Below are 25,696 nucleotides of genomic sequence, written 5' to 3' on the forward strand. Positions count from 1 at the left end.
AGTGATTGGATGATTTTCGAAAACGATATCCTTTATTGTTTAACGATTTCAGGTGTTGTGTCTGTTTTTGGACGTTTTTGACATGGATCGTCTTAAAGGCTACTACGACCATGTTTAAGCTCAGAATCCCCTCTTTGAACCACCTAATTGAAGGCGAAGAGTCCTTATACACTTTTAACATTCGTTCATAAATCTCCTTAGCGTTTAAACCTTTCAAAAATAAAAATTAAATCACTGCACGGTACTTGATTTTTACCATTGTAAAAAATACTGTGAGACGTCGTTACTAAATGGTTAGTAAAAAAAAGTTAAGTGGCCGATTGAAATGAAACTTCACATACGTCATATGAACGTGTACCAATATAGCAAAAAAAAATTAAGCCCGTAGCAGCACCCTCTGGTATCGACCCGCAAAACTTTATACACAGCCTAGTACTGCATTGGGAAGAAAGATTGGAAGAATCGATGGTTATGTGGCGCTTGCCAACAAGTATTGTTGGTGATCGTTGAGCAGAACTGCTCTCGAGTGTTTCCAGGCAGCGGCAAGCAAGCCTTCCGCGAGCCTAGGCCAAGAGCCCATTCCGGGACCTTCCGGGAAGCGGATGGCGGATGGCACTCCGTCAGCACGTGTGTGACGCGTGTGCGACGCGCGGACATGTTCAGCCATTCATGGCTCGAATCAGGCTCGTAGTTGAAGTTTTAACACATTGTTTCGCCCTTCGCAAGGACTACCGCACTTAAAACCGAGCTTAAGTAGGGAATCGGGTCCGTTTTTTTTTTTGGTTTGTTTTTGGTCTGTTACTTGCCCGACGCACAGGCGGCGGCGGATGAGGCCGGAGGCCGGAGTGAGTAAATATTTTGAATGCGGCGTGGCAGCATTCGCTGGTGCCACCTCCTTCTTCCACCGAGCCGTTCGTTCCGTTGCTCTTCCGCGCGGTTCGGTCTTTTGGTGGTGGAATGTTTCGGTAGAAATGTTCGCTTCCGTCTCGTGATCCCGTGGGTCAGCCCGTGGCGGTACCGGCCGGTCCTTCTGATCCTGCGCGATGAAAGCTGCCGAAACGGTCCGAAAATGCCATACCGTGCCGTGGCGTGCCGGGGGTTGCCGGGCGTTATCCCATCCCCGGTTGGTGTGCCGAGCTCTGGAAGCTAGAGTCAATCCCCGTTCGGCGAGGCGAAGGTTCCGCGTTCCCGTTCCAAGCGAACAAAACGCTAAAATAAATTGGAAAAAATCAAAACGGAACACCGAGCAAGGATATGCCAGCGAAGGAGGAAAAAATAATGCCAAAAAAAACACCAACACACACAGAACGCGGTCCGGGGGTGGGTAAGGATCCGGCCCAGGTCCGGCTGGCTGGCTGGCGGCACATCAAACGGCCACGCGGGATGACATTTTTCCGGACTTTTTCCAACTCTGGGTGTGTTTTGCAACCGAACGCCCGACCCGACGACTGGGTGGGTAGACGACTGGGAGAAGCATAAAAATTATACGATACGGGAGTGGGAAGGTCAGGTTGACTACAATTTGCCGCTCGTCCTTGATCTTGATTGAATTGCGCCGTAAGTCGTGGCAAATTGAGATGACCACGCTTATACGCGTGGTGCGTGGCGGATTCAGGACTGCACTTGCCTGGACTGCAGAGCGGACTGTCTGGACGCGGAAATTGGAGCGCTGGCCCGTTGCTGGTGATTTGGCGGGCGATCTGGAGATTGTCCCTGTCTTGGGTATCTGTGAGACTGTGAAAAAATGTTTTACCAAAAAATGTGCAAACATTCTCCATTTTGCGAGAGCGGCCAAGCGAGCACGTACTTACGTGGCTACAAATCCCCGTCTGGAACGAACGAAAACTAGCGAAACGAACGAGAGAGAAAGAGAGAGAGAGAACGCGGGCCTGAAAGTCCGAAAATGTTTCGCTAATTGTATTACCTCCCGATCGCTGGCGGATCCCGATGGTCGAGGATCAGCAGCGGTAATGAAATCAGCACAGCGCCAACATCGACAACGGGTCCTCGACGGGTCCCCCATTGTGTGTTGGCGGGTTGGCGGGCAGGGCAGGTTGGCTAACCGACGAAGAAGAGCGGACCCAAAAAGGAACAACTTCTTCGGAGCATCGCAACATCGCAAATCCGCTTCGGCGGCGGCGGCGAAGCTACTTATCAGCGATGATGAATGTCCTCGCGGTGGCTCCCGAGCGCCCTCGGGAGCGCGTATCACGCGCGAATCACGGCGAACGGAGGAGGAGGCTAGGAGGCTACACTGGAGGAAGGAGGAGGAAACCAACAAGACAAGCTAAAAGAGAAAAAAAAAGATGTGCTGAACACAAAACAACGAAACGAACAAATCTCAAGAAACTCAGCGGCAGCTCAGGCGGAGTAGCAAAAATGCGCGAGATTGAGGAGCAAAAGCTGGAGCTAAAGCCCAAAAACAGCAAACAAGGAGGGCCACGGAACGATCGCGGGGCGACCTCTTGCCCGAGCGACGAAGGACCCGTTGTCCTTCGGCTTCTACGGGGCAACGATGTGTGTACCGCGTGATGGTGGTGCCGCCGGACGTGTGCCACGCATTAAAACTGTGCAAATTGATCGATGTTTGGAGCGGCGCTTCAGCTTATGTGGGGTGTGGGGTCCCATCTGCCCACGGTACGGTGGCTCCTTTTTCAGTTCAGTGAAGAAGAAAATCCCAATTTTTCTTTTGCTCAATTTGCCCATTTTCTGCAAGTGTAGAGTATCCGCTTCAATGTCTACAATTTCCCGAATGAAGTCGTCCTCATCCGTACCGGACCAGGACTAGCACATGGCCAAGAATTTCCTGCAGAAATTCCGAAGAATTGCTCGACATTCGAGTCGGCCCCGACCGAAAGGGGTTTCAGTGAAACTCTGCTCAAACGATAGAAGCATTTCAGTTTTTGGTCGCGCCCGTCCGCCCGACAAAGATCACTTCACTTGGCGTGTGTCAGGTTACACATTCTACCGGCGTGGGTTCTACGTGTGGGTAATTGGGGCCGTGAATTAATGTGTGTCGGCGGGTGCACCTCTTTCCGGGCCCGGTTGTTCAAGATAAATTATCCACAATCAATTATGTCGCAGTCGCTGGGGGTCGCCTGGGCCTGGCGCTGAAAGGTGGGCTTCTTCCTGACTGTGCGTCCAGCTGCGCGGCGCATCCCGCGATGCGGGCGAGCAGCGTGAGTCCTGCTATACGATTCCTTGCTCGAGTGTAGGAAAGGAAAAAAAAACACTAGCCAAAGGATGATACCAGCGCTGTAGGACCAGAGCTCCAAGAGAGAGATAGAGCGAGGGCAGAGGCAGCAAGGCAGCATCATTAGCGTGTGATCTAGGATCTTAAATTACATTCCGGCTCCGTCGAACACTTTAAAATCTAATTTCAGTGCAATTATGCTTCATTCTATTCTAGGTCTATGCGTCGAGATTCGGAATTTTAGAATGATGGCTGTACCTGCCGATTGGGACTTTCCAGTTTTGCTGTTCATTCATCATTACCTTGTGTTGACAGCAGGTAAATGATTTTAGGTCGAAAAAAAAATTATTTCGGTTTGCAACCCATCATTGAAAGGGTTCAACTATGTCAACTTTTGTGCCTGAAAATGACATTTCGCGGACATTATAAGTTTTCTGCTCCTCTTGAAGAAAACTGCTTCGAAATCGCACCAAATGCTCGCCGGGACTTGTGTGGAAGATCGCAGTGCTTTGAGTGGTTTAAAAAATTCCAAAATGGCGATTTTGACTTAACAAAAAAAAGCGTCGAAGGACTTAAAAAAACGGACGTTCTGATCGGACAGAAACGAGTGTGGTATTTCACAAGCTCCTAAAACCTGATGCAAACGTTAATTCCGATCGCTGCTACTGATAACAAATGCTCTGTTTGAACCATGCATTGATCGAAAAACGACCAAAATGCAATTCTAGTGGGTTGCAATGGAGACGGGCCTGGTGGCCCGTGGAATCAAGCACCAGGCGCCCCAAAAAACAAAACTGTTTCAGGATACTATCAAATCACTTGGATGGGAGTTGCTATTCCTCCCGGCGTATTCACCAGACTTGGCTCTTTCCGAATATCATTCATTTTCATCGGTGGGGACACGTATTGGCTGAGCAGCCCTTCGTTTTTCTACGAGGAAGTCGAAATGGGATGACTAATTAGATTACTTAAAAAGTCGAAGAATTATTTCCTCTGGGAATCCATGATTTAGCAGAGAGATAGGAGAAATGTATAGCTAGCAATGGCACATACTTTGAACAATGTAGAAAATCGCATTCAAATTTTTTAAACATTTTTTGTGTGTCAAAAAATTCCGAATCTCGACGCATAGACCTATAGTAAGCTTCATTTCGGTAACGTTTTCGTTTACCGGTGTATGGATTGCATGGAATTTTTATAAACTCGCACGAAAAGTGCTCAAAATTCACGTATTTGATCGACGCCACCTCCCCGATAGTCATTTGACAAAAAAAAAAAAAATAAATTTCGTGAACATTGCACATACATTTTTTCGAAATTGTGTAGAGACTATAGTTTTCTTCTGTAAAACCCAGTAATACCGCACAGACCCGCACAGGAATCTTATCAAAGCTTATGGTGCTCTGATGCTGCTGCATCTGATCCTGAAATCGAACATCGGCGTTGGTAGCAAAATGTTCATGTCAGCCGTATCTGACCACCATTGGTTTCGATCACTGTAGAATCTTTCGAGATGGAAACATGAATTCGCAGCTTTCGAATTTGAGTTCGAAGACGTTCTGATCGGTCGGTCCGTAGTCCGGTGCCGTAGAGCAGAAAAACATTGATAAATTGGCATTCCTGGTCCTTGTTTCCGGGAGTTTTTCTGTCTGTCTCACTCTCTTACCCTTTCGTCGGCTGTCGTCGGTTCGTACAATGTCTGTGTAATAATTCTGTGGGCGTGGGTTGGACTGTGAGGCCAGGCCTCGGAACCCCGGGAACCCTGGATCGCCCGCTGGCTTTTCGGTGGACTCGCCGAACGATCGATCGATCGACCGATGCCCTGTCGCCGGTCGCGATCTAAAGCTCGCGGCATAAAACTTTGGGAAACCCATTTTGGGCTGGACGTTTTTTTGGCGTTTTGGTTGGATTGATGGGTGCCACGGGATGGGTGCCGATCAGAGGTTCGATCGATCATTAAAAACCGACCGTCTGCGGCCAGCGAAGAATCGAGATGCATCGAGATTAAATAAAAACATTACTACTGACCTGCACTGGACTGGACGTGCGACGACTTCTGGTCAGAAGTGACTTGGTTAGTGCAGAACGTAATAGACGGAGAAATAGAGACAAAAAGAGAGAGGCAGAGAGGAAGACAGGCAAGCCGTGCAAAGGGACAACGATGCCGATTGCCAAAACCAAGCATCTGCTTCCACTCGGTCGGACTCTTCAACCCACCGGCCATATGTCAGTCATCGGACTAAGGACCAAAAAGGGAACTGGGAAAACGACACCATTTACCACTGGGAAGGGCTTTCAACCTCGACCGGAACCGGAAACCAGAAGCGAAGAATCTTTCCTCTCTGGATTGCTCTCTCTCTCTCTCTCTCTCTTTCTCTCTCTTTGCCCCTCTTCTTCTTGTTTCTCTGGTCCGCGATCACGGTGAGCCACCGTCCAAGTTGGATCTTCCCAAGTCCAAGTCCAAGATACCCCCCCAATGTGGCCGAAAGACCGCCAAAGGTCCGTCAACCTTGAAAAGGACTACCAACCCCATCAGCCACCCAACTGCAATCCCAACGGGGGGGGAGGCCGGAAAGAAATGATCAACATTGTGTTGTCGGTCGCATTAGCCGGCGTCAACTTTCTTTCCGCGTTCTGCACCGTCGTCCGGCTTGCTCCATAACGGCTCAATTAGCCAGGCGCTCAACCTGTACCCCGCGCAGCAAAAGGATCAGGACGTAGCGTCCCTACGGATCCCTACGTTACGTTCCCGAATGTTGCCAAAAAAAAAAAAAAAAAGTAAATAAAAAACCACCCGAAAGCATAAAATAAAGCCGTTTGCAGCCCCCGGAACGGATACATAAATTCGGAGTTGTTCGGTTTTTGTTTGTTTCGGTGTCCTGCTGCCGGACGGACGGATGGACCTCCACCCGACGGATTCAATCAGACAATCGCGTGGGGTCCGCGAACGTAACGAGAAGTCAATCTCCGTTCACTGTCTCGACCTGTTGCAGGCCGCGGCCGTGTGTGGTACACGCGTAACAGGACAACAGGACGGCAAGAACCGAACCGAGCGCAAGAGTGAGACAGAATTCTAACCAAGGCACCCACCCGGGGGGTGAGGAGCGGGGAGCGCTCGTCTTCCTTTAGTGTGGGTCCTGGTCCGTTTTTTTTTTCAATATGCTTTGGTTTGGTTTTGTACATCCTCGGTACCTCCATACCTCCTGATGCTTCTGGCTTAAAGTCCTGATCCGCGGTGAGACTTAAATTGTATATTTAAAAGAACAAAAAAAACACCAAGCATGAAGGGTGGAGAAAGGGAGAGTTAAGGAGGGGGCCCTTCTTCACCGGGGCGAAGGGCCAATTGCCAATTTGATTGTCGACTGTCGACCCCCGGAATAAATTTGCCACTCAATCTCGCTGCGCGGACGGAGACGGGACGAGATTTCTCACGCGGTGCTACTGCTTCGCGGCGGTCCTCCTTTTGGGCCCGAGGGACCGAGACAGAGACAGCCGGTGCCGGTGCCGATCGGCGAGCCATCCTTTCCCGTCGCTGTACGCACACACACGGTATCGAGAAGACTATATCCCGAATCCAGGGCCCGGGAGTGGTCATTCTCCATGGAAAAGCTTCTGCTTTGCTTAAGATCAATCACAGAGATCACATAGTTGTGGAAGCTTATGGTGAACCAACCCAAACATTCCAACCCAACTCGCAGTAACTCTCGGTAAATGGATCGGATTGGCACTGGCGATGGCAAGAACCCTAGTATTTATTTGAAGGATTTATTTATTATTTATTACGAGAATTCTAAGCGTTAAAAAGTTATGCGCTTTGGTGGGACCAGAAGGGTGTGGTGCACCATGAGCTACCGAAACCGGGTCAAACAAGCCAAAATTTCCAACGGCGAGGACCATAAAGTTAAGGGACCTGAAAGTTGGGAAATTTTTTCCCTCTGCAGCTCATTAAAACCGTTAAACAATCAACCAACTACCAAAAACATTACGCTCGAATCCCTCTCTCTCTCTCTTTCGGTTTCGGAACCACCCTGTTGCAGCAATGGACGACCACGCCGACGCCGAGTGCGTTCCCGGCCCGGCGTGCCCGGATTCCAATTGGAACCATTCCCGTGCCCTAACGCTGGATTTGGTAACGCAGAACGGTTGGGTCTGCCCGGCTCTCCTGTCGAGTCTTCGTTTCGAGCACCTTTCGCGTAGCAGAGGCCTTTGTGAAAACTTCAACAACGTGTAGATGATACGTGGATACCAGTGAATGCACCGCTAGTGAACGATTTGATCTACGATGAGTTGGGTTCTGGGTTTGGGGACTCCTGTGGTATCATTTAGCACCGTAAAATTTTAGGCTAGACAGCTCGCAAGACACGCAGCAGACTAAATAAAGAGTTTTTGAGTTCCGAATTTCCGGCATTTTCTGGCCACGCAGTAGTACAGTGTTCAAAATAATTCAATGTAGCAGCTTAGTAAACAGTTAGGTTACACGTAAACCTGTGCCGGCCTCACAAGACTTGACACTCAAAAGTCAAATCCTTCGAGCCCTCGGGAAGCCAAGTTTACCGAGGAGCTTCACAACGAAACCCTAATGTGGCGCAACAATGACATAATAAAACGTGTATAACGCGAAACTGGGGGGCGCCCCCCCTCCCCACAAGGTTCAGGCCGACAGAAGGGGCGTTCGATCCCGTCCGGCGCATCCGTCGCATCCCCCCCCCCTCCCCCCGGGGGGAGGGGAGACGTTGAAGGGTGATGGGGAGAGAATAGAATTATTACATAAATTTAATAAATTATGACATTTAGAATCGAAACGAATGCATCCGCGGCAGCCACTCATCCCCCCCGCCCCCCGCCCCCCCCCCCGTGGCCGGCGGTTTTCGGGCCTGGGACCTGCACGTTTAATGGGCATCCCCTAGCTCAGCTCGGGTTTTGGCGGTCTCGGCGGTCTTGGCACCTTCCCGGCACCGGCCGTCCGTCGCCGGTCAGACCCGACATGTCATCGATATTGATGCTTCGATGATTGGCGCCAGTGACGGGGTGATGGGTGGGGGGAAGGGGGACCTTTATTTCGTCGTTTAGTGTCCCTCACATGTCCCTCTACCGCCGTCGTGCCCCATTCCGGTTCGATCGGATTTCGAAGTTTTCGGCTTTTTAAATTTGCCTGCCCTGCCCAAAAATATGTTAAAAATATTCATAACAAATGAGCTGGGTTGGGTGAGGGGGGGGGAAAGTTTGAGGGGGTGAGGGGAGGGGGTGGAAGGGGCTATGGGTGGCCTGCCACCAACATGCGCGCGCGTGTGATGCGCATGCTGGCTTCTGGGTCCGGTAGGCAGCAGTGAGGTCGAGAGTTTCTAATTTGCGTTCCCTTTTTTGGGGGTTCACAGCGCAATCCCTTCGCCGCGCCCCTCGCAACCACCTAGATTTGCTTCGTCCGGCGGTTCAAGCTGTGTTTGTGAATTCAAAAATATGTTGCTGTTGCTGCTGCTCGGAGAGTGAGTGAAAGTCAATCGTGCCGTTCCATCTTTCCAAAACTCATTTGGGAGTCCTGCCAAGGTGCTGGTAGTGGTGGTGGTGGTGGTGGTGGTGGTGGTGGTGGTGGTGGTGGTGGTGGTGTTGTAAGGACACGCTCATGCGGACGAAAACTTTTCGGAACCCCTTCGGCGTTTCGGCGAGCATCCCGACCGATCGACCGGGACAGCTCGAATAAAAGGAAACATTCCGATCCCTGCATCCCTGCATCCGATGCTGTCAGGTACTAGGGGGCATGGGGCGGAGCTGCGGGGGCGGCGGGAACTGGAGGTAGTAACCTCCAACTCTAGCAAGACCGGCGGGGTCGAGATCGGGTCGAGAAAGGATTAAGATATAGAAGGAACCCGCTCAGGAACGGATCCCAAAACGCGAGCCGCAAACCGGGCCGGGCTTTTCCCACAACTCTTTGTTCTTGTCCACCTTGAATTCTTGTCGATCGAAGTCCTTCACGGATTCTTCCCCATCTTCCTCTTCTTTTTTTCTTCCTCCGTTCCATTGTGTCTCTCTGGCACGCACACACACAAGCAAGCAAACTCATTTCGTTTCACTGATTCGGCCGATTGTTCCCATTCCAAGCAACCAATTCCAATTCTTCCCCGTACATCGATGACTCTGGACACTTCGGGGAGCGCGCGCGTTAAATTCGCACCGCGCCAATACAGTTCCACCAGCAGGAGGACATCCCGGACGGGCACCGTGAGAAGCAGACGGGAAGAACGGAACGGAATCGATCCGTTTCGCTCCCGGAGGACGACATTCGGTCGTTCGTCGTCGATTCGGCACACGGTACCCTACGGTAAGGATACCGGGCCGGCTGGGTGGGCCCATGGACAGACAACCAAGCAGATCCACGAGGATGGTGTGCCACGAAAACCGCGTCTCTCCGCGTGGGCGTGAGTTCGCTCATCGCTCACCGCGATGAAGGATGGTCCATTCTCACGCCGAGTGACGCGTTTATGGCCAGCGGTAAATCCAAGGTGGGGGCCGTAAAATACTGGAAACGAACGTACGTGGCAGGTGGCTCAGGTCGGGCGGCTCCCGTCGATGGCGGTGCGCATAAATCAATCGAAATTGGATCATGGCCGAGCGGAGCACCTGTGCGTGCATACGTGCACAGGAGTCCAGATTTTCGGCTTCTTTTCCATTAATCAATCCTTGGATCGGCGATCGGCAATAAAACACGTACCCTTTTGCCGGTAGTTCGCGCTCGCACCCACACTGTGCATCATCCGCTGGACCAGCCAGCAGATGAAGGATGAGTCAATTAGTGGGAAGCGTTAGGCGTGCTCGTTGGGACCCACCCGAGCCACCGCTAAGCTGCCTTTGATCACCGGTGGTGCCGATGATTGATTGCCCTACAGCTCAGCGACATGGCACGGCCGCTGTCTGGTAGCGCTGGCCGACTCACTTTAAAGGCGGGAACACCCAGCGAACAATGTTAACACGCGTGCAATCATTAACGATGTGGCTCCCAAAAACTACATCCTACTTGGCAACTCGGCCACGTCGAAGGGTTGAAGAATCACCCTCACCATGTTTTAGGAGCTCGTGGTACACCACACCTGTCTGGTCCCATCGCAGACACACAGCATTTTGGCGATCTCGATCTCGTTTTGCAGTCGTATGCAGGTGATGCAGTCATGGTCCCGGATCCAGACCCATGATTATTCCTCTTTTTTGGATTTTAAAAACAAAATTCCAAATCCCCCCAATCACGATCTGATGGCGAACTGACCTGACGGAGGCTGGCAAACCTGTCAGTTGGATAAATCAAACTTGCAGCACTCGCAATCGGTGACCAAACCCAACGTTTTTGTCGTCTTTAATTTAGACGTCGGCATCAGGTCGGAAACCAAGAGCTCCCGGGTGCAGACGACGCCAAACGACAAACGCCAAACCGCACGCCAAATCCGTCGTTTATTAGATTAAATTACTAAAACGGAAATGAATGACCCCCGGTCCGGTCCGGCTCATCTATATGAGTTCACATTCTCGCGTCCCGCCTACTGGCCTACAGCGGGCTTGCAGCACGCGTCAGGTTTTTGTGGGTCGTCCGTCCCGAGCCGTGGCGTTGCAGTTTTGCATATTTAATTGCACTCATCGCCACGGCTTCGACACGGTGCACGGTGGCGATTTAGATGTAAATATGGCGTGTTTCGGGCGCGCTCATTTAGGATTTCGATTCCATAGTGCACCGTCCAAGACGGCGAGTGAGAGAGAGAGAGAGAGAGAGCGTCCATACGTCGTCTATGGTCATCTATGTTGTTGTTGGACCTTCGCTTTGTCTTTCTCTCTCTCTCCTGCATTCTTGTTCCTACTGAAGTGGAGCCGATGTGTGCCGCGGCATACGAATTCGACTCGACTAATTCGGTTGGCGTGTGCCTAGTCGTCCTGGCCCGGAATTAAGACGCGACTGGACTGGACCACTACCTCTATCTCTGACAGGTGACAGATGTCAATCGCACCACGCATATTATCAATTTTTATTTTTTTTTGGAGCTAAACAACAATACAATGTCTGGCATTTGCAAAAAAGCCCCTCCAGGACACGGCAAGGTGTAGGGAGTACCAGGATAACCAACACTCCTCGAACAAGGGCTCGAAACGCGAAACCTTTCTGATCCGGGTCTGCCTGGATCCATCGTCGACAGGTCGCCGGCCGTTCGCCGGGTGGTTATTAATTTCTTATTAACCGAACACAATATCATTGTTATTATTTCCATTTTCGGTCTTCGGAGCTCCGTAGGGGTTTTTCGCATCTCACGTTCTGTCTCAGATACACAGCATCCGGATCCGTCCGAACAACAGCATTTCGAACGATCAATACGGGGTTTCGATCGATCGAGCACGGCACGGTGCACCCTTTTTTCGGTGCAAACAATGGGTTAGACAGTTTGGTGGAAAATGAAATAGCGAACATAGAGCAACTTGTGCGGGACATACAAAGAGAGATGGGGAGAAAGGAAACCAAACCAATGCCATCCTTCAGTTTCCATTCTCCGTTCTCCGGGTGTTTGGGTGTGTACTCTTTTCCGGGGTTTCCAGGTCAGCGTTTGGTAAGCTTTTTCACGACATTTCACGACAGGGTGAGGAGTCTTTCGCCATCCGCAAAATGGCGAGGTTTACCAGGTCCAGGAGACCGATGTCTTCCAATCGAACGCTGAAAGAATCCGGCAACTGGAACCCTCTCTGGTTACGTTTTTCTTTATTCTAATCCAGAAAACTTGGCGTACGCATGGTTTCCAAGAGCGTACATTGGCGAAAATGGCGCAAAAGCGTGGATCATTCCGGTCCAGCCTCGCTGGACGCAAATTCGCTGCGAGATGTGGAACCCCGAATCCATCCAATCCGGAGTAGCCCTAATCCGGCTACCTGATGGCGTGCCGTCTAATGCGTAATAGAAGCCTCGCTCCCGAGGCTCGGTCCGATTTCTTGGGCCGAAGCTCGGAGCTCGGAGAATGACGAATCCCGAAAGACTCTGCTCAAGTTCAATGCGCAATGTGCGCACAATAGAACTCCTCCCGGGAGTCCGGGGTCACGTGACGCGAGCCCGCACAAGATTATCGTCGGTGCTCGTACGGGGGCCGGGTGACTTTCGGGTGAAAAAATAATCCCGACACGGGTCCGAGGCACGGGAAGGGAGCGAAAGTTTTGCTTTCGATCTCGGGCGATCCCGAGCGCAAGCAAACCTGTCTCTGGCTGGTGGTGATGTATGATGCTCGAGTTGCGCGGTGCGACCGAATCTTACGGAAAGGAGGCGTCCGTACGCGCCCCCGGGTTGCGCCATTCTTAGGGGCCCGGAATTGAAAAACCTGAGGCCCGAGGCCGGCTCAGGTAGAGGCCGCTCACCGCTGTTCCGCCAGTCTCCGAGGTACCGGCGGCCAGGAAACTAGAAACCTAGCTCAGGTTCAGGCTCAGCATCTTCAGGTTGCAGGAAGGTGCGGCACCCACACACACTTGAGTCGTGACCAAGACCTTAGACAAAATCCCCGCGTATCCCCGGCGATCCCGGGGCGGATCCCGGTTTGTTGAAGCTTCACTCTGGTCCATACGCTGTTTCGGTCGGCAAAACTAAGAGAAATTAAAGCTTGTCAGCATCGCAAAACCCTCTAACGCAAAACTTATTGTATCCGTGGAGTCCACAGAGAGTTTTTGCCGAGGGCATGAATGTATGGCCAGAATGTTAGGCCGTCTCGGTGGTCTCGTTCTCAAGACGCGCTATCTGCTGGCTAACTGGAATCGACGTACATTCGACTCGCAGCTTACATTGCCGGCGGGGCAAAAACCAGATTCTTCGAACGGGTTCGAATTTCGGCCTCGCGTAACGGCTGAAAGCAGACTATCGTGGCATGTCGAACGGGCGGAATGGTAACCGTATGGAGACGACGTTTTACGACCGTTCTGGTCCTGGTCCGCTAGTCCTGTCGCATATGGCCCGGTCACATCCTTTGCGTCGCATTGTATCCCTTTTTGCTCCTTCGTGGTCTCTGGGTGGCCGTTTTCCGCCGTCCGGCTCTCTGCCGGCTCTCGAAGCAAATCCGATACCCTTAGTAAGCGGGTAAGTGCAGCAGTGCAGTCTAACAGCCCCGGGGTGTGAAGAACATGGCCCCGGTTTTAGCCATGTGTGCGCGCGCGTCCGATAACGCTTCGAGTTACCGTTCCGTCACAGGCTTTAATGGACTTCAGCTGCGGCTCCCGGAGCCCCTGACGGAGAGCGACTCTGACTCTGCCGGTGCCGGATCTTTGACACAGGAAGCTTCCTATCGCTTCGCGCCTTCGCTGAGTGGTGCACATGCATTCGATCCGGTCGGTCCGAACAACCCGCCGTCTCGTCGTCGTCTGCATTTGGATGCAAATTTGGTGCGCAGGATCATCATGCGTCTTTGATGGTGGTTTATGGTGCCGCGCGCGCGCATAACTGCATAAAAACCACCGAGCGCAGGGAAGATTACGCGAAGCAGCAAATGCGACAGAAGTGGCGTGTAAAATCAAGCTAAAATCGGCCAAATACCGTAACGCTACCGGAACGAACCACCGAAATCCGATGCTGCTGCCACCTGGCTGCTGCAGCGCAGCGGCGAGGAAACCTTCGTGCGGATTTCTTTCCGGAGGCTACCGGGTTTCCGGGTGCCTCCGAAGGCAGGTGCCATCCATGGGCGTGGGTCAGGTTCGCAAAGGTGCGTCGGAAAGGTGCGCTGAAATCCTCGCAACAATCGCACGCACGCGCACGCAGTGCCTTCCGGTTCGGGGGGGGTGCTGGTGTGTGTGTGTGTGTGTGTCGGTGGCGTACAAGGATGTCAAGCAAAGAGCGCGATTGTGCAGAGTGCAGTGCGCAACTCACTCGCTGAACTGCAACTGCATGGTTTTTTTTTGCCATCGGCAAACTGCTCTTGCGACGCCACGGTTCATTGTCCTGATGAGGAAAGATTTTTTGCTTCTGCAAACCACGTCTTTCTTCACGATTTTTTTCCTTCCTTTCCAGCTCAGGTCTGAAAACGTTACAAGAGTATTGAGAATTGAGTTGTTTTTACCATTTTCAAAGTAATCCACAAACCAAATTCGTGTCGCATGATTCTGATTCTTCGCCTCGCGTTGTTTTGATCCAGAATCATGGTGAAAATAGCCCAAGTGATGAGTCGACGAACAAAGTCCACATTAGCCTATCCGAAACGCTCGAAATGTTTCCGAGAAAATGGCATTCGAACGTGTTTTTGTTCCATTGTTAGCTATTACGTTACGGTTTCCGGTGTGGCTACTGTTTTTGAACGTCGTCTTTGTCGTGAATAGTTTTCTAGGTTTGTACCACGATTAAATTCAGCAATCCATCTTTCTGCTCTCTGGTCCTCTTTGAACATGAGTACATGAGTTTCTTTTGCTTCCAAACTATTAAGAGAGCGCGGTTTTGCGCAGTAATCTGGATATACGTGTGTGCTTCGTGATGGTCAAATGAGAAGTGACAAATACTTTATTGACAGATGACATATCGATGTTGCTATAAAGTAACGTTATAATGAACGCTAACGGTTGCTATATTCCAACACAAACCTTGCAATAATAAAAAATCATGGTTCAAATGGCTTATGAACAAAGACTGGAATTGACTTGACAAAGACTTGATGCTAAATCCCTGCAATCTGATGCAACAATCGTCCAGCGAACGGTCTAGCGATGTCCAAAAACTTCCCTACTCGCCCGATTGATGAATTGATCGAACCATGGTGTTGGTTGGTCGCCACCGGTTTCCGGATATCGAAGTTGAAGCTCCTACAATTGAATGTGGAAGCCCTCGAACCGGGGGCGTGGGGTCTGTCTATTCCGCAACAAAAACGTAATACTTGGAAACGATATCGCGCTGACTCGGCGGCGGCGTTCGATTTTGGGTGATACATATTATTATCGCGCTGATCGGATCGGACCACGGGGGGTGGGGGCACCAAAATCCGCTTCGCCAAAATATCATCGACAGCGTTTCCTCAGAACTCTGCCCCCCCCCCCCCCCCCCCCCCTCCGCCAGCGGACGGGCTGTGCTCCACATGCGCAAGGCAAGATACCCAACGGGCAGGGTTCCTACAAGAGAAAGACAACAAATCAGTCGGGCGCGCGCGCGCGTTCTCGGGCGTTTTCTTCGACCGCCGTCTTCGCTACGCCGCCGCCCCGCGACAACATCATCATCTTCTTCGGCGGCGTCTTATTCGCATCGCTCTATTGCATCTGCCGCGGAGTGCAGCGGGCGCGAGCGCGCGCGCGCGCGCACCCCTTCTTGAAGGTGGCGACAGCGTTTAAGCGAGCGAGTGTGTGGTAGCTAGACAGGGTGGGGCGGTGTGGGGCAGGCCGATTGATTCACTGGAAGTTTTCGGGGGGGGGCGCGATGCGATCCTGTGTGAACGTTCCGGCTCCGTCTTCGGGCTGGCGGCGGCGGCGTGTGGCCGATACTTCGGCAAACCGGACCGTCGGTTGCCCGAACCGAACCCGAGAGCTCGTGGCACGCGACCACCATCTCTCTTTGCGGTCTCGTTCTCTCCCACTCCCACCGCTGCCGCCGATACGGTGTCCGCTGTCCTGCTCTTGCTAGGGGTCCTATGCGGGGGCCACGCGCCTCGCTCGATCGGTTTCGGACCGTTTGCGTCTCTTAGAGGATCCTTTTCGGTCTTCGGTTCCTCGGCTCGGTCGGCGATCGTTCTCCCTCTCGTTCTCGGCCACCGAAACCGATCGTCTCCGGTGCGGTGTGTGTGTGTGCGCGATCGTCGAAGATCCTTCGGGAGTGAGAGCGAAAAGATATACGGTTAACCTTTGTACAAAATGCAAGTCCGGTACCATTTCGGGAGTAACTTCTGATCCGTGCGCATCCAGCGAGGCAGCCCGATCGGCCCCGATCAGAGTGTTAGAGGCGCATGCGTGTGAGTGTGTGTGCGTGCGTGCGCAAGTGATCAAGCCAGAGCGAGAGGCAACACGGCGAGTCCGTTCCGATCCGTTCCGAATCCTGTCCCAATCGGGCCCCGAGTGTTCGGTTCCTGCGTGCTGGTTGTAAACAAACGCGCTCATTCGCCCGGTAACCGTCGCTTGGCGCGCGCGCGCTGGCTCTGGTTCCTCCTGTCAAAAGTCTTTCGGGAACGACGACTCACACCAATATCGGCGTAATCAATCGATATCGAACGATCGACCGATCGATCACACAACGGTTTTTTGCTGTTTTTTTTCTGGTTTTCTGCTGGTGAGCCTCGTGGTCATTCTGTCAACCAACGGACAAGTGGTGTGTGGGTGTGTTTGTGAATTTGGTGTATTTAACTGAGTTTCTGTGTGTGTGGCGAAGTGGTGATCGCTGTTCGATCGCTGTGATCATCGTGACTAACTGACAGCCGTTGACAGCTCCATCTCATCATTCAACCCCGACGCCGTCGTCTTAATGGAAACGGCAGCAGCGGTCCGCAATATGGCGCTAGGACAAAGCATCCATCAGATGGCGGGGCCCGGGACGGCGGCCAACAAACCGTTGGCCACGCTGGCCGTGAACGGGTCGATGCAGAGCAACATCATCGTCAGCTCGACGGCGATCCTCGCGTCCCGGCGTCCGATCGCTCCGGCCTCCCTTCTGCTGGCCGGTGGAACCACCGGAGCCGGAGCCGGAGCCGGAAACAAGGTGACGGTGCTCGGCGATCACCACCAACACACGGCCCGTGACCGGGCGGTGGCGGCGGCGGCGGTAGCGGCAGTCAGCAAGAAGTACGCGTACTGTGGCCTTCCATACGCGACGCCCCAACAATCAGCCTCGGTGCAGCGGCGGAACGCCCGCGAGCGGAACCGCGTCAAGCAGGTGAACAATGGATTCGCGAACCTGCGCCAGCACATCCCCCTGACGGTGGTGACCGCCCTGACGAACGGGGCACGCGGTGCCAACAAGAAGCTCAGCAAGGTGGACACCCTGCGGCTCGCGGTCGAGTATATCCGCAGCCTGCAGCGCCTGCTGGAGGAGAACGGAGGCGATCTAGTCACCGCCGTCGCCCCGACCGGACGTGCCGGTTCGATCAAGCCACCGCCGGCCATCGTGGCGGGCACCGCTAGTGGCCAGCAGCAGCAGCAGTTATCCAACAGCTCCGTCTGTTCGGCCTCGTCCGGCTCCACGTACTACGGCACGATGTCCGAGCCGTCGATCGCTTCTTCGCCGACCCCGTCGCACATCTCGGATAGTTCTTCCCACGTCGCTGGGGGCGGTGGAGGCGGCGGTGGTGGCGGCAACACCACACCGCTACACGGTTGCTACGGTGCGACGCAGATTGGTGGCGGCTTCAAGCACGAACCGTACGACATGTACGTGGATCCGCTCAACTCCCCGACACCGTCGTACGGCTCGGACCACGGTATCGGAGGGATCGGCAACGGCACCGGAAGCTACCACCATCTGCACGGCGGCCCAGGAGCAGCGATCAACGAGTTGGCTGGGGCGACCGGAAACGGCAACTACGTCCTGAGCGGTCACCATGCGGTACACCAGCAGCCCCTGCAGCAGCAACAACAGCAGCAACAGCAACAGCAGCAGCAGCACCATCAACAACACCATCACCACCATCAGCCATCGGCGGCGGCGCCCCAGTTGAAGACCGAACTGTACGACGACTCGCCGTACGAGGAGGAGCTCAGCCCACAAAACCCGGACGACGAGGAGCTGCTCGATGCCATCTCCTGGTGGCAGCAGCAATAGTCCTCGCTCTGGAGCTCTTCTGTCGCCTGTCTGTCTGTCAACGGAAACCCCTCTCCAATCAGCCATCATCGCGCGGTGCACACGGTAAGCGGATTTTCCCCCACCGACCGATATGTCACCCTGTTGTTGCGAAGTTGTGCACCTACAGTCCACAGGTTTTCTAACGTTTTTCCACCGTTTTTTTTTTTATCACCCCCTCCCGTATAGAGCCCATAACTGTGACGCCCGAGCGAACCACCGAGCAGGAGCCGAGTGTGAGAGGCAGCAGCAGAGGCGCGCGCGCAGTGCAGAGCACGAAATGCACAGACGATCTATCTAGTCAAGGACGACAGGGGAGGCAGTAGCTGTTGCTGCCGCCTGCCGGTGAGGTGGTGTTCCACGAGCACTTCTGTGTGCAGCCCGGCATCAGCCCGGTTTGTACATTGAATGTACACGTTCGACATATATAGGGAGGGGCAACCGTGTGGGGATGCGTGGGAGCCGCTCCGGAGGGAAGATCTTGTCGATCTCAGGGCGCGTGATCGCGGATAACACATTGCGGTTCCGGTTCCGAGAGTGCCTTTTTCTTAGTGATTAGTTTAAGTCGATGTTGTTCTACTAGTTCCCTGTTACTATCGACCGTTTTAGCGTTTCTCCCCACAACCTAGACCCATAGGAGTGTACTGTTCTGTATGCATTATTTATAGGTAGTAGGGATAGATTACGGCTGACGAGAAACCGGGCAGTAGTACCGGTCGGTGCCGGGTGCAAGGTCGTACAAAATCCCTAGAGAGACCTTAGGTTTGAATGCTACCTGAATTCCTAAGCGCATCTCCCGGGGCGGGGCGCCCAAGATCACTAACTTTTAACCTGTCCCTTTTGTCCTATTCGATGTCCTTTGATTAATCCGAACCGAACGAGATCGGTTAAGAGGCGACCAGTGACATAAAAGTTAAGCAGTGAATTTTAGAGCTGATGAGCAACAGAGAGTAGAAGAAACATTAGAGAAGGAGAAATAGAGAGAGGTTGGGGAGAGAGAGAGAGAGAGAGTTATGTTTACCTTATAGTCCTTACACGGCGTATGTTATTCGTTAAGTTATGAAGTGAGTTTATTCGTCGTTTTGATTAGAACATAGCAAACATATAGGATAGACGCATAGCACGGTGGTCCGCACGCGCTGTGGAGTTTGGATTTAAAACAGCTGAAAAGCTCATTGCACTCCTTATTGTATTGCTTGTGGAATTATTCTGTGGAAATTGGAATCGACCACCTACCGCACTATGACGGTACGAGATGCGTAGACGAAGGAATTAAAGAATGAAAGCCTCTGGCTGGCTGGAAAACAATGAAAACTTGATTTCTCTTGTGACGACCCGATAGACCGATCGGAGTGCGCGTTACCTAACCGTGGTCCGAAAAACCCGGGGTCCATACACAATTCGGTTCGACTCGCAGCAGGTAAGTAGACTCGGTGCAGGCCACGTGCGTCGCTGGCTGGCTGGCACACCCTCGCCTAGCTCGACTCATGTCCTTGTCCTCGCTTTCGCCTGGATACCTGGACCTGGAACAATCCTGGTCCGCTCGTAACGGGGCCCGGAGATCGCAGCATCCGTTTATTAAACGTAGAAAAAAAACCACGGACGAAAAAAGTAGTCATCGTAAGACGGGTCGGAACGGGGGGAAAGACGAAAATGGAATTAGAGAGAGAGAGAGAGGGAGAAAAAAACGCATAAAAGTGATCCTCAAAAGAAAACAGAAAAACAACAAAAACGGGAAAAAAGTCCTTTCAAATGCGTGTAAGAAAAGATCCCGTCATCCCGTGCTGCACGGACAAAAGTGTGTAAACCAAATGTGGGCGAAAACGGCACGGGGTGGGCTACGGAGAAGAGAGGGAATGTCCAAAGCGGTGCAGTACTCCGCCGGAGCGAAGCAGAAAGCGTCGAGAAAGAGAAAGGAATAGAGTGAAATTACAGAACGAAATATCTTAGACATTTGGATGGCGGTGGCGGTGGTGGAAGGGCGCGGAGGCTGCGGCTACGGCTGCGGCTACGGCTGCGGCCTACGATTTCCTCTCTCATCTGCAGTTTTCCCCCCCCCCCCCCCCCCCTCCACGGAGTCCGGAGCAAAGGTCCTCCCTGCGCTGTCAGCAGAACAAACATAGCCGAAAAAAAAAACCGTATGTATTGTCCTTGAACTTGGCTGTCTCGGCGCGGATCCAGACAAGGGTTTGACCAGCGAATCTTGCGGGCGGCGGGCATGGTGGTGGGAAGCTGCTGCTGCTGCGCGGGAAGTTCGCTCTTCCGGAAGCAGAAACAAAACCAAACGATTCGGAATCGGAATCGTCCGTTCGTCTTCGCGTTGGGCTAGGGCCGGGCCGGGCTGGGCGGACGCTCGCGTCAACGGATGTGCAATTGTGGTCCTTAAGGGGCCTTGCCGAGCACCATTTAAGCCGGGTTTTCGCCGCCCGAAACGATGGCGCGTGGACCGTGGACCAGGAAGTCGCTTCCGCCCGAAGGGCGGAAGACGTACGGATGCACTTGCGTGACAGGGGCCCCGTTTGGGCAAACGCCGGATGCCGGACGAGCTGAGCCAGTCATTATCCACCAGCCAGCCCAACTATAGAACGCGCCGAGCAGCGGGAGGCACTAGCGGAAGTTGGCAGTCGGGTTTCGTCGGTTCCGCACCGAGGATGCCTTAGCCGAAGAGTGATCGCGGCGAGGTGTCGAGGACCGAATCTAGCGTCCCCGGGGGAGCGGGAACAATTGCCTGTTATTGTTCGTGGCAGCGTAGCGTTCGCAACCCATCGATACCCCACCCAGACACCCATCGATAACGATTGATAGGGCTACGTGTCTCAGCTATCTCACCAGATATCTATTAGCTCTGGGGAGCCCCGGTCCAGCAAAATCCGTTGGTCGTCAGTCAGTCAGTCAGTCAGTATGGGTGTTAGTATGTTTGACGTTTGTAATTGGCTCTGTTTACCTTCTTCACACCAGCCCAGTCCAGCGCGCAGGAAGTTGCCCTACGCGCCGCCATCAGGGGCGTGCGGCGTGAATTGATTCGATTGATCGGTGAACTTGCGCTCGGAAGTCAGCTGGATGGAGGAGGATGCGATAAATCTGGGGTAACTGATAACGGGCACCCGCCGTTGACTCTGACTCTTGGTCTCTTGGCCAAGCTTATCGTTCTTCTCCATCCTGCGGCATGGTGTCCGACTTGCGGTGCGGTGCGGTGCGGTGCTGTGTGTTGCTCGTTATTCGTAGTGTCAACATTTGCATCGTCCGGGGTGTTTTTTTTTTTTTTTTTTTTTTTGACAACTCGGATCGACAATACTGTGTATCTTTTCCTGTTTCTCTCTCGCTCTCTCTCTCAGACACTGTGTTTACAGTGTTGCCGGGCGTCACGCGGCGCGTGTCACTGCCTGATGATGACTAAGGCGAGGCAGAATTCGCAGAAGTGCCTCTCCGACAGCCACACGCCATGTCTGGCAATCTTGATTGACAATGTGGCTGTGGCCGGAAGATCTGGTCTAGTAGAACCACACGAAAATCCACGATAGAATCGTTTCATTGGCCACCCCCCCGGGGGCTCGATCCGTCGAAAGAACGGGCAAATCGGTTCCGAGGACAACGCCGAGCACCGAGGGTGTCCGGGACGGGATCGGCCCACCACAGCGCACGAAGCAATTATGCACGAAGACCCGACGAGGACCTTTCTCGCTCTTTGTCCTCCTCGACTCGTAGTTCCTTTTTTCGGGTTTGTTTTTTGTTAATGTCGATGCGTAGTCCTTTTTGCGCCGTGATCATCATCATTCGGGACTTTCGGGTGCGGGTGAGAGTTGGCGAATTGGCCGTGCCCGTGCCGTTCTACACCAGCAGGAGATGGCTAGGTTTGATTGTAATTCGTCTTTTGTGGCGGAAGTTCTTCACATTGCGCGTTCCGTCTTCACAATTGAGCTGTCCGGCCGAGACTGAGGCCGGACCTCAACACACAGGCTTCCTACAGGCGATCGACAATGCGCGCTCGCATTCAATTGTATCCAAATCCTGCTATCGCGGCGAGGTGCCACCCGGCCACCAACAACAGAACGATGCCTTCGATGTTGGGACGTGTTAATATTTTCGCCACCTTTCGCCGTCACGAGATCCAGGAACACACACCTCGGCCTGGCGCCTCCTGCGGAGCAGAGGCCAGATGCTAGATAGTGGTTAAACGACTCGGCAGGAGTCCTAGGGCCCCTAGGCCGGAGTGGCGTACCTGTCAACCCCTAGACTAGGAAAACAAGACTCCACGACAAGCGTGTTGTTGATTTAATTATTTTGTTACTTGAAAAAAAATAGCCAGAAAAAAGTCAGGACGAAACAGATAAGCGGACATCCTGTATGCATGCACAACCGAAGGTGACACCAGGTTGCCTACAGGGACGGACGCACCGGTGAAAGGTGTCCCAGCTCGTTCGATTATCTGATTGACACTGGTATCGCTTGTGGTCCCGTCGACGGCGAAAGTTTTCTCGATCGTCTAGACGGAGTCGGAGACGCCATTCGCCATTGTCTGGATAGTTCGATCGTTCGATTTCTGGATCCAACCTTTCTCCGTGGGTTTTCTGGACGACCCTCCGTTACAAGGGGAACAGCCCGTTTGCCTCAACGGGCGCGTCAACAGCTAGCGAGTTCCTTCGTTGGTTCCGATTGATAAGCGAGCCATGACTGGCGGCGACTTCTTCGGTCATAAATGCGGTCGAGATGGCAGCAGCGGCAGCGAAAAAATAATAATAAAAACGTAGACAAGAAATGTCTTCTTTTGGGCCGTACAGCTGAGGGTAATCGAGGGGCCCTCTACCTTTACCAGCTGATAAGCGCGCGGGTTCTCGCCCTCGCTTCGCCTCGCCTCACTTCACAGTCTTCGTTCGCCGTCGTCGTTCGGCTCACCGGTCGCTGGACCGATACGGATTATTGGCAGGCTTATCTTAAATGGCAGTCATTAGAACGGTCCCTCGGGCCCCGGGATTTTTGATGGACTCGGAACAAGCCGTGCCGACGGAACCAGACGTAAGTTGGGCAAGGCGCAGGAGCAAACGAGAGTTTGCGTAGTCGGTGACCGAAGGATTGATCGTCGCTGGTCCCTGGACCCTATCGGAGGGAGAACACAATCGACGACCAGACGTAATCCTTTTAGTGTCCGTGGCGTCGGTGGCGTAGCTCAACCGACGGAGGGCCCCAGAAAGGTCTACGGGAGCTCGCTGCTCGGGCTTATCATTTCGCCTTTTAGCTTTTTATTTTATCTATAAAACACACACTTTGTGTACGCTCTACTTCTTTCCTCTCTCCCTCTCGCTCTCTCTCGCTGCCCCTCCATCTCTATCCCTTCGCTGTATATGTATGCCTTTATCTGTGAAGTTCAATGGGAAATGAAGGCTAGTTGGTCTGGACTTCGATTCTGTCGATCCTTGTCCTCTACGCTCTCCCTCTTGCTCTCCCTCTCTCCTTCTCTGTCTCTGTCTTCCACTCTGCCTATCTCGTTTATCTTCGCACAATTCAATTAGCGAAAGCCGGTCTCCGACGTCATTCGCCTGAGCTGAGCAGGATAGCAAGCCCTGGATTGGCCACAAGCTACCTGTAACATGAACACACAAACACACCCCCACACACACACACAGGAACACAGGGAGACAGTGCGCACACGTGGCGGGATCAGTGGGCTGCTCGCTGCTCGAGCTGCACGCGGAAGCCATCGGTGCGCTTGAGGATGATGTCGCCCTGCAGCTTAAAGTCCTTCTCGGTGACGCTCGACAGGACCCGGTAGTTGCGCAGGATCGTCGACAGCAGCACCTTCAGCTTGAGCATAGCGTATTTCCTACCTACGGACGGGTGGGTGGGTGAGAGGGGAACGAAGATATAGCGTCTGGAGTCTTTAAGCGGAATTGTCGCTCAGAAATGACAGGCGCCTACACCTACCTACGCAACTCCTCGGACCGGCACTGAACGGGATGTAGCTGTAGTAGTGGCGGTTCTGGGTGCGCTCCGGCAGAAAGTTGTCCGGGTTGAAGCGCTCCGGCTCCGGGTACAGGTCCTCCCGGTGGTGGATCTTGTACGTGCCGATCACAACCGTCGTCCCGGCCGGGACGGTGCAGTCGCGCGACGCCAGCCGCACGTCCTCGTTGAGCTTCCGCGCGATCATCGGCACCGGCGGGAACATGCGCAGCGACTCGAAGATCACCCGCTCCAGGTACTTCATCTCGAGCGTATCCGCGAACGTCGCCTTCCGGTGCGACCGGCCAAAGATCTGCTGCAGCTCCGCGTAGACCCGCTCCTGGACGTCCTGGTGGATGCCGAGCAGACACAGCACGAAGCTGGAGCCGGCCGCCGTCGTGTCGTGGCCCTCGAACATGATCGTGTCCACCTCCTCCTTGATCTCCTCGTCGCTGATGTTGGCCCCGGTCGAGGCGGTTTCGATCATCAGATCGAGAAACGCGAGCCGACGCTTCTCGCCGATGTCGTTCTCGTCGATCTCGTCCAGATCGTCGCGCAGCAGCGAGCCCTGCGAGATGAAGGCCGGAGCCGGCGAGGTCGCCGAGGTTGCTTCGCCCGGTTTCTCCTCCTTGCCGATGATCTCCGTCAGCGAGGGCGACGGCAGCCGGCCCTCGGCCGCGTTCCGCTCGAACAGGGCCTTCTTCTCGCGCACCACCTTGCGCGTCAGCCCGTGGATGATCTGGAGCAGGCGCTTCTGTTCCTTCGCGACCCGGGTCAGGTTGAAGAGCGGATCGAGCCGCAGGTGAATCTTCAGCTGGCGCTTGTGCAGGATGTCACACATTCTTCGGTGGGGCAACAAGGGAAACAAGAGAGAGAGACGGCTCAGATCAGAGAGTCGGGGGTGGACCAGAGAGCGGAACTTCGCTGGAACTTACTTCATGACCGCCATCGCGTACTCGAAGCCTTCCTTGTTGTCGCCGGTGCGCGGCGAACCCATGGCCGTCTGCAGCAGGATGTCGACCGTCACCTCGCTCATGTAGTCGTGGCAGTCGAACTCGCGGCCCACCTCCTTGCGCATCCGCTCGACCACCGCCCGGCTGTTGTCGTTGAACACGTCGACGAACGTCTTCAGCACGTTCTGGTGGAAGGTGGGCGCGATCAGCTTCCGGTGGTGCTTCCACTTGTCGCCCGAGCTGATCAGCAGCCCGTCGCCGAGCCACGGCTTGAAGAACCGGTACTCGCTCGACTTCTCCAGGTGCACGTAGCTGTTCAGGATGATCTCGACGTCGGACGGCTCGGTCAGGAACACCACCAGGTGGTAGCCGATCCAGCCGCGCGCCACCGTCCCGTAGATGTAGCTCAGCTCCATCGCCTTCTCCATGATCTGGTTGTGCGTCTTGCCGAGCAGCAGGTTCGCGTTCCCGATCAGCGGGTAAGCGACCGGGCCCGGGATCAGGTTGCCCAGCTTCACGTAGCGCCTCGTCTGCATCCACAGGTGAAACAGCGTCACGGTGACCACGGACAGGGCGGCCACCACGGTCACCGGTAGCACCCAGGAGCCACCAGCCGTCGATCCCGCCGTCACCAGGCGTTCCGGAATCGTGTCGAAGCTCATCGCTGGACACTCCGCGCTGGACGCCGGACTGGAAATACTATCTCTCGCTCTCTCTCTTGGAAACCGGTGTCAGACTTCCCAGTTCCACCACACACTATCACGATACCACGAGCTGTCAGTCAGTCTGTCTCTCTACCTATCACCTAGCGCTGTTGATCGAATACCCGAAGTGCAGTGGCGATGCACCACCGACGATCCCGGCTACTGCTCTGTCGCCTCT

At 53.8% G+C, this 25,696-nt stretch overlaps 2 protein-coding genes across 2 annotated transcripts; one reads left to right on the forward strand and one right to left on the reverse strand.

Moving 5' to 3' along the window:
* Positions 1-16,643: 16,643 nt before the first annotated feature.
* Positions 16,644-17,909, forward strand: LOC128267225 (achaete-scute complex protein T4-like). Its single transcript, XM_053004028.1, has 3 exons — positions 16,644-16,832; positions 16,932-17,198; positions 17,241-17,909. Exons 1-3 carry the CDS (start codon positions 16,644-16,646, stop codon positions 17,907-17,909), a joined length of 1,125 nt encoding a protein of 374 aa, XP_052859988.1.
* A 5,219-nt stretch (positions 17,910-23,128) lies between these two features.
* LOC128267872 (cytochrome P450 4g15-like) lies at positions 23,129-25,476 on the reverse strand. The gene is made up of 3 exons (XM_053004824.1): positions 24,797-25,476; positions 23,847-24,703; positions 23,129-23,749 (listed from the first exon to the last, which is right to left on the reverse strand). The coding sequence occupies exons 1-3, from the start codon at positions 25,474-25,476 to the stop codon at positions 23,583-23,585; spliced, it is 1,704 nt and encodes a 567-aa protein (XP_052860784.1). The 3' UTR covers positions 23,129-23,582.
* Between the last annotated feature and the right edge of the window lie 220 nt (positions 25,477-25,696).

Source organism: Anopheles cruzii, chromosome X, assembly GCF_943734635.1.
Source record: "Anopheles cruzii chromosome X, idAnoCruzAS_RS32_06, whole genome shotgun sequence".
NCBI lineage: Eukaryota > Metazoa > Arthropoda > Insecta > Diptera > Culicidae > Anopheles > Anopheles cruzii.

Coding starts and splice junctions, on each gene's coding strand:
- LOC128267225 (XM_053004028.1), top strand. CDS start 16,644: ATGGCGCTAGGACAAAGCATCCATCAGATGGCGGGGCCCGGGACGGCG. Junction 16,833..16,931: donor GTGGAACCACCGGAGCCGGA/GCCGGAGCCGGA, acceptor GCAGTCAGCAAG/AAGTACGCGTACTGTGGCCT. Junction 17,199..17,240: donor AGGAGAACGGAGGCGATCTA/GTCACCGCCGTC, acceptor GGTTCGATCAAG/CCACCGCCGGCCATCGTGGC.
- LOC128267872 (XM_053004824.1), bottom strand. CDS start 25,476: ATGAGCTTCGACACGATTCCGGAACGCCTGGTGACGGCGGGATCGACG. Junction 24,704..24,796: donor TACGCGATGGCGGTCATGAA/GTAAGTTCCAGC, acceptor GCCCCACCGAAG/AATGTGTGACATCCTGCACA. Junction 23,750..23,846: donor CGGTCCGAGGAGTTGCGTAG/GTAGGTGTAGGC, acceptor ACCCGTCCGTAG/GTAGGAAATACGCTATGCTC.